The sequence below is a fragment of the Sprattus sprattus genome (genome assembly GCF_963457725.1).
Source record: "Sprattus sprattus genome assembly, chromosome: 3".
Lineage (NCBI taxonomy): Eukaryota > Metazoa > Chordata > Actinopteri > Clupeiformes > Clupeidae > Sprattus > Sprattus sprattus.
The window spans coordinates 46948876-46957751 of record NC_137922.1 but is presented as its reverse complement, the minus strand read 5'-3'; the positions used below and the strand labels follow the sequence as shown (position 1 = coordinate 46957751).

The 8876-nt window shown below is 45.4% G+C and overlaps 1 protein-coding gene across 1 annotated transcript in view; it reads left to right on the top strand.

The window, feature by feature from the left end:
- Positions 1 to 4264, top strand: part of cdc42ep4b (CDC42 effector protein (Rho GTPase binding) 4b) — a 29137-nt gene extending 24873 nt beyond the window's left edge. Inside the window, exon 2 of the mRNA XM_080834409.1 lies at positions 1 to 4264. This exon is cut by the window's left edge and continues 609 nt beyond it. Within this exon, the coding sequence (XP_080690535.1) occupies positions 1 to 825 (825 nt within the window). The 3' untranslated portion in view covers positions 826 to 4264.
- The last annotated feature ends 4612 nt before the right edge of the window (positions 4265 to 8876 follow it).

The window sequence follows — 8876 nt, the reverse complement described above, 5'->3', positions numbered from 1 at the left end:
TCTGCCATCTCGGTCTCCGCGGCGATGCCCGGCTCACCCGCTCACGTCAAGACGGCCATCTCGCTTCCGTACCTCAACGAGGCCGGCGGGGGAGGGGGGGGCATGGGGGGGTCGATGCCCAAGAGCGTCTCCTCCAGCCCGCTGAAGACGTTCCCGGGAGGAGACGGGGACGCGCTGGACTGCAGGAAACCGGCCAACGGGGCGGCCGCGGTAACGTTTGCGGCCCAGGAGCCGGACCTGCTGGAGCGCGAGCGCCGCTTCGGCGAGCTGAGCGACCTCCCGCCCTCCCTCCCCCGCGGCGGCGGCGGCTTCGGGGGCATGAAGCACGCGGAGTCCATCATGTCCTTCCACATCGACCTGGGGCCCTCCATGCTGGGGGACATCCTCAGCGTCATGGACAAGCGCGGCTGGGAGGAAGACGACCTGGGCTACGAGGAGGGGCGCACCTCACCCCCTCTCAGCCCCCCCAAGGACAACGGCATCGACAACGACAACGACGATGCCCCCTCGCCTCCGCCCCCCTCCAGACCCCCTCGCTCCACCATCAACCCTGAGCTCCGCGGGGGAGGAGGCGCAGGCGGCGGCAGACCCCCCACCAACAACATCAACAACAACCACCACCACCACATGGACAGCTGCTCCGTGTCCAGCTCCGGCTCCACCGTCCAGGAGGACAAGATGTCCGGCCACGGGGGACACCAGCACAACCAGAGCGAGACGGACGTGGACAGCGCCCGCTTCAGCTCGCCCGGGCGGACGAGGGACGACGAGAAGGACTTCTCCTTCATGGATGACGAAGACGACGAGGACGAGATCCGCGTGTAGAGGGTGCAGGGGCGTGGCTCGGGAAAGGAAAGGGATCGAGATGAGATGAGAGGAGATGGGAGGAGTGGAGAGAGGGATGAAAACTAAGAAAGAAAGGAATGATGAAGAGAAAGAGAGGGAAAGAGAGAGAGAGAGAGAGAGAGAGAGAGAGAGAGAGTGAACTGGAGGAGGAGATGATGGATGAGGACATTTCGAAATGTGGAATGGACACGCTGGGCCATGAATGACTGGTGTGTCCGTCAGAAACTTCACACAACTCAAAACACAGAAACACAGAGACACACTTCCCTTTCACCGCTGTGTGAGAAATATACACTCCTCCACCTGCTACTTAGCTCTGTGTCTTACTGTCGCCACTGCAGCCAGGACTGAAAAGTGTGTGTGTGTGTGTGTGTGTGTGTGTGTGTGTCTGCGCATATGTGTGTGTGCACGAGAGAGTGAAAAATGTGTATGCATATGACTGCATGGGTGCTTGCAAGGAGAGAAAGAGGCGAAGGGAGATGTAGGGTTACGATGTAGATGAATCCACTTTATATGGACACAGTAATTCAATTCCTATGAGTTTGCCCCTCTTTTGTTCCCTTACTTCCTTATTGAACTTCAGTGTTGACCACTGACTCTGTCTGGAGTGACTGCAGGAACTCACCATAGACATCATATCACACCTCCCAGCCAATCCCACAATCCCCCTCTTCTCAGCACTCGTCTTTCTATGGTCTCTATTCATGCTGACAGGAGCCAGTCAAGTTAATTCCACCTCCACGTCACACTCCCCTATCACCAGTGTGCTCACATCAGACAAGACACACACACACACACACACACACACACACACACACACACACACACACAGCCACACACACACACAGCCACACACACACACACAGCCACACACACACACGGCGAGATAGGGGTGAATTCACCTGACTCTTCCTCTGTGAGGCCTGTGGAGTTCATGTGGTGGTCATGTCATGTCACACGGAGGAGGGGAACACACGCCATCACATCACACGAGATGAAATGAAAGAGCAAGGGGAGTGGACAGAGGTCAACCTGTGCTATCCTGTGTGTGTGTGTGTGTGTGTGTGTGTGTGTGTGTGTGTGTGTGTGTGTGTGTGTGTGTGTCAGAGAGGGGAGAGGTGAAGGGGGTCACAGACAGTGGAGTTATGTTGTACCATGCAGATTTAAAATGTGTGTGTGTGTCAAAGATGTGGGAACCGCAGGGTTCAGACTCTCAAAGGAAAGAGGGCAACAGAGAAAGGAAGTGAGGAGGAATACAAGTTCATGTGTAATGGGATGTGTCTGTCTGTCTGTCTGTCTGTCTTTGTCTGTCTGTTTGTCTCCTCCACATTGTCTTAATAATTCACTTCATTCCTTCTTATGTTGTATGTTCATCTTCATATCATTAACACAATAATTTGAGTATATACTTGGACCTGGAGCATCTCAACTCATGAACTTCACCTATGGACTGCTGCAGAATTGCACCTTGGGAAATGGAGTCTTCAGTCACATTCAGTCTAGGTTGTTCTTGCTGTTTTTGTAAAACCGAGGCTTGGAATTCCTGCACATTATGTGCGATCATGACTGCAAGTGAAATATTTGAGAAACATGTGATATGGGGTCTATTTTTGTTTGAGACTTTGTTTTTTTTTTTTTCCCTGAATGACACTACAACACCTAGACACTATATGGACAAGGATACTACAATCACGTGGATCTATATTGCACATCTCAAATGCTTTTGTACAGAAACAGCTCTTTGTTTGTGTGTGTGTGTGTGTGTGTGTGTGTGTGTGTGTGTGTGTGTGTGTGTGTGTGTGTGTGTGTGTGTGTGTGTGTGTGTGTGTGTGTGTGTGTGTGTGTGTGTGTGTGTGTGTGTGTGTGTGTTGCTATCTCAGTCTTTTCCACACTCAAGGTGTGTCTGTATACAAGTGGCCTTTCGATATAGATCTTGTTGGATTAAGCAGGAGCTGGAAGTACAGGTTATAGTAAGGGAAGACTGCGTGTTTCGTCTTAATGACAGTGTACGAAACTTGTAGGTGTGTAGAGAGACTGAGAGTGTGAAATAGGGCAGGGAGGACGCCAAGAGAACAGGTGGTTACATAATGAGAGACTGAAGCCGGTCCAGACCTGGCTCTGACCCGGCCCAGACCTGGCTCTGATCCGCTCCAGAGCCAACCCGCTCTCTTGAAAATGGATCCAAGTCATGTGGTCTTACCGGAAGCCTCAGTCAAACAGTTTACACAAGCCACGATTGGTTTGGTCTGGACGAGGACATGTGTGTCACCGGCTCCTTGAGCTTCTGCGTCAACAGGCTGTTGGGGAGGGTGGACACAGGTGAGCAGTACGGTCCGATCCGGTCCGCTGGTAGGAATGGACTTGGAGTGTCATGTCAGGCTATGCTTGGTCTAGTGTTCCGTCGCGTTGAGAAGTTAGGAAGCTTTAGGAGATCTTTGCGAGGAGATGTTTTACAGAAGTAGGGGAGAGAGGTAGAAATGCTTGAGTTTACGGAGGCTGATACTGTTGAGAGCAAACGTGCCAAGTTCTATGTTCAGGCAGTGGTTCAATTAGGTTCATGATGAATCCTGTGGTAATATCGGTAACCTAACCAGAAAGGCCAAATACTGTGGTTACATGTGTGTGTGTGTGTGTGTGTGTGTGTGTGTGTGTGAGTGTGTGTGTCTGTCTTTAATAACATACATATGTTCCATTGGGACTTGAGGCTTAATGAATACATGGTCTCAGTTTCCCAATCACCTCCCAACACTATAGCCACTGATGGAGACCGTACTTCTGCAAAAATGTTTATCAACACCCGCCTTTTAAGCGACGGTGTTTCTATGAACTGGTCAAATGGAGCTTCTGGAAGATTCTGTGACCATGGTTATTGATACAGCTACAACGTGTTTTTTTTTGCTTCTCCTTTAGAACACTCAGTGGCTTCTTAGAAGACCTCATTGTGTCTGAGAACACTCCAGAACATTCTTCTTTAGATGTTGATGTTGCAGATGAGTTTAAGATTGCAATGCCATTGTGCCACGGATAGCTACGAGAAAGTAAATATTTTGTCTGTCTGTCTTTTTATTCTTTTCCTCTTCAGTGACATTCATATACTACAAGTAAGGGCATCGCTGCCAGCTATCAGGATTAAAGTGGGTGTATCAATAAGCAAATTCTTTTTTTTTGTGTGTGTTTCATTGCAGAGTCCGGGATTAGTTTAGGAATCGTCTCAGTTATTCAAGCCAACTTGGAGCTGTTTTTATTATTTCCCCCTTTCATTTGTTTCACTCATGTTCTGCATTAATAAATATTATATATATAAATATATATATAAATGTGTATGTATGTATGTATGTATTTACCTTGCTCCTGGTTCACTTTGGAATAACTGCTATATTTTTCAATAAAACAGAATGCCGGTAATCTTTGCATAACATTCCTCTGTGGAGCTTTTTGTTTGGAGTGTGTGGGGATCAGAGCGACGAAGTATGTTTCGAAAATACTTACCTCAAGTCGGTGCATGTATAACTTTTTATGATCGTCATTAATTTGTCTACACTGAGAGGCAAGTCAAAAAATCTCGTTTAGCCAGTCAGGGGGAAAAAAAACAATGGATTTGATTAAAGTCTTCCGGAAATATTTTATCCATTGTGTGGTTGCCTGTGTGCTTGCCAGTACAACAGACCCTGTAGAGAAATGTACTGACTTGCACATCTCTAAGCAACGTTTAATAGTTCTGACAGAAATCATCTGCCAGGGTCAAAGTAAAGAGGCAATCAAAGTGCCAGGCGTACTGACACATAGACAGAAAGGAGAATGAAATCAGGGACACCACATGGACAGCGAATCAGTTCTCACAAAGACCGTTGGCAAATAAACATCCCTACTCAACGCTTTATCGAGAGCATCCTGTTGATATTATGTAAATATATTTGAATTCAGACAAAAAAAAGAAAAAAACTAACAGTGTTGGCACGCCTGCTCTTTTTCTCTCCCTCTTCATAGCGTGATGGAAAAAACAAACAAGGGTTCCCTCAGAGCCGGTGCCAGGCTTGCTGACAATGCCCGCACTGTGCCCTCCGAATGTAATGAACAATCTGGTTGTGGGGGGGGTGTGTGTGTGTGTGTGTGAGTGTGGTGCCCTCGAAATGTTGTGAACAATCTGGATGTGTGTGTGTGTGTGTTTGCGAGGCATTAACGGCTGCCCGTGTTCGCGTACCCGAACGACGATCAGAGTGCCGAGGCTTCTGTGCCACCGCCTGCCCCCCGGGCTCTGATCAGTTATGGCGCACCTTCTGTACTTCCACATGACTTCACACCCTTGGGCTCCGGTGAAGGGAAGAAAAAAAAGAAAACGTCCCCTATGATTTCTACTGTGCTAAATGTGTTTTTTTTTTATAAAGACCAGCTTAATTGGGCTCTGTTAGGTTGGAGCCAAAGATGTAGATCTGGAACAGTGACTCTGAATAGACTCAAGAACAGACCAACCTGATATGCCTTGACCTGATAAAAGTTTTCAGCCAAAATGGCCCCCGTACAGATTCAAATCTACTCACTTTCGACCCCCGATTCGAATCGTTGCAGATACCGCGTGCGGATAGAGTGAGTTCGTCCTCACGATAGGGCTATCTGAATAAGTTTCATTTCGGACGCAGACGAACTAGACTTCATGTAAACGGGGCCAAAGTCACAGAAGAGCAACACATGGCTGTGTAACCAGTGCTGCAGTCAACATCCACAGATGGACCATGGGGTGTGACAGACGGTGGGGGGGAAGGGGTTGGGGAGGAGAGGGGGTTTGACAGACTGTGTGGGGGGGGGGGGGGGGGGGGGGGGGGTGACAGAAGGGGTTTGTGGCGTGAATAGTGTGGGGTGCCATGGTGGAATGTAAAACAGATGGTACTGGGTGGTACACCCCCCGGTGGGGGGGTTAGGGTAGAAAGGAAAGCTGCCAACACGTCATTGGTGCCCACTGCTGCCAGTCAGAAACTACTCTCACTATGGTATTCATCGGGGACATAGGAGAAAGTCAGATTATGACCGGATGCTTATCAATACCAGGCAGTTATTATGTGGAATGTACTGACAACACATCCAGAAAACATGTCTTAAGTAGCCTACATCTCCTGTGTCAATATACCATAATGTATTATAATAATAATTATTATTATTATTGATTGTTTTTTCACGTTGTCCTTTCATGTTCCATTTTTTTAGCATATAAACGTGATCCTCATCATCATGAAATGCTCTTCCATAGCCTACAGTAGCCTAAACTGCAAGTTTCCCTTCAGATGTATAGGAAGCCACGCTTTTTCCAGAATAAGCAGCGTTGTGATGATTGTATTTTAACCAGCACGTAAGTGTCCCTTGAGTTTCTGGGACTGAACGGCCACTTTGGGCATTCTGGAGTTCCAAGTTTCCACAGCTGTGCTCCAGATGCTCTAGCGTCTCGCTTCGCTCAAATTCTCCGGAACGCCGCGCTGGAGTTGAATGATTTGAAAATACCACTTGGCAGGTAGGGCGTAGGGCTTATATTTCTAGCAATGAAGATTCGAACCGTGTCAACATTTAATTCAAAACTGGACTTTACAGCAAGCAGTCTGTAATCAAAATACACAGCACACAAAAAAAACGACGACTCTGGCTGACAAAGTCTCTTTCGCTCTCTCTCTCTCCCTCTCGTATGCAAAATCAAAACGTTGCTACCATCATTCATATTATCACAATGACACATTCAACAAATAGCTTTTGTATTACTCCATTGTCGTATGTTTGGCTTCCATTGTGCGGGTGTTCATTGAAAGACGAGGGCTGCCCTCTAGTGTTCATGCTATATTGTTGCGATTCATTTACAATGACTAAAACCTAGGGGGTTTGTTTGCAACAGCAACCGGGAAGCTCGTGACTTTCTACTTTAGACTACACAAATAAAGGTTATCATTAATATACAAATTACTGTATAAATAGTTTGTGTCAAGCACATTCTAATATTTTGAAATGAAACGTAAGTATGCATGTTCAATTTATTTGATTGGTTTATTAGCTATTAGTTGGTTGATAAGCAGTGGTTTACTTCGCAAAGCATGGTATACAGCAACAAGTTATTAACAAGCTTCGTTTTAAGATGAAAGACTGTGATAGGGGCCAATCTATTTTTCAATTTGGATCAATAAAGATACCTCTAAAACACGTGTAGCCTTAACCACAATGTGGCGGGTTCCTTCAGAGAGGCGAGGCAAACTTTCCACACATCTAGAGGGACTCCTGGCGGGCATATAGAGATATATAGAGATATATCGGGCCGTAAATTGAGTTTTGTGTCTTCCATCTTCAATGTGAACGATGATTCTGTATTTTTATAAGCGCGATGGTTTACATCCCAACAAAAAGGGAACTCGGGAATTAACAACAAATTTTATTCATTGTATTGCTTCACTCTGACATATACCTTCACAGCATGACCCAAGTCAGTCAGCTAATGTATCCATCTCAAAGAGCACGGGCCCTGTTCATTCTCACATAAGCCTAAATGATCTGGGGAATGCCTCTCACTCTCATTCTCAATCTTGCCTAAAGATGGCTCTTTTTAATGTCCGGTCACTTTCTAAGAAGACTTTTACTGTAAATGACATCATAACATCCCATGACTGGCAAACAGTTATAGACCCATATCAAACTTGCCTTTTCTTGGCAAAATTCTTGAGAAGGTTGTTTACAAGCAACTTGTGTCCTATCTGTCTCAGAATGCCATCTTTGATCCCTTTCAGTCTGGTTTCCGTGTAAATCACAGCACAGAAACTGCTCTAGTCAGAGTTGTTAATGATCTTAGAAATGCTACTGACAATCATAAATTGTCAGTCCTTGTTCTTCTTGATTTAAGTGCTGCATTTGATACGGTTGATCATGCTATTCTGCTTCAACGTTTTGAGCATTTAGTTGGTCTTCAAGGTACAGCCCTTGCTTGGATCTCATCTTACTTAAGCGGAAGATCTTTTACTGTTTCTATTGATAATCTTTTTTCTGACACAAAGCCTATTTTATACGGGGTGCCGCAGGGGTCAATTCTTGGTCCTTTACTTTTTAACTTGTACATGCTACCTCTTGGGTCGATCATACGGCAACATAACATCTCGTACCACTCATATGCTGATGACACCCAATTATATCTATCTATTTCCTCTGATGATCCCAATCCTTTGGGGGATCTCACTCACTGCATCTCCGCCATAGAGACCTGGATGGCCCAAAACTTTTTAATGTTAAACAATGCAAAAACAGAGGTTTTGTTGGTTGGCCCAAAAACACTCAGAAATACATTTTATCCAACTCTTAATTCTGTCTTTTCAACACCTTCGGAGGAGGTCAAAAACTTAGGAGTGACCCTCGATGCTGATCTTAATTTTCAAAAGCACATATCAAACATTTTTAAGGCATCTTTTTACCATCTCAGAAACATCTCTAAAGTACGCAACACTCTCTCACAGCATGATTCTGAAAAATTAATGCATGCTCTTGTTTCCAGTCGCTTAGACTACTGCAATGCACTTTATGCTGGTTTAACTCAGCAAATGTTAAACAAACTACAACTCATCCAGAACGCAGCTGCTAGAATACTCACTAGAACTCCCAAATATAACCACATCACCCCTATTCTCAAATCTCTTCACTGGCTCCCAGTTAAACAAATAATTGAATTCAAAATACTCCTTCTTGTCCATAAATCATTAAATAATCTAGCCCCTCCCTATATTTCTGACCTAATATCTCTTCATAACCCAATCCGTCACTTAAGGTCCTCCAATAAATATCTTCTTAGTGTCCCCAGAATTCACACAAAAAACGGTCATGGCGCTTTTAGTTACTGTGCTCCAATCCTCTGGAATAATCTACCGATAGAACTAAGGTCACCTCAATCCGTATTATCTTTTAAGAAGGGTCTTAAAACTTTTTTATTCTCTTTGGCATATAATTCATGATTTTTCTCTTTTACTCTCTTTTTTACTGATCTTTTGCTTTTTTATTTACTTTATTGGGTTTTAAATGTT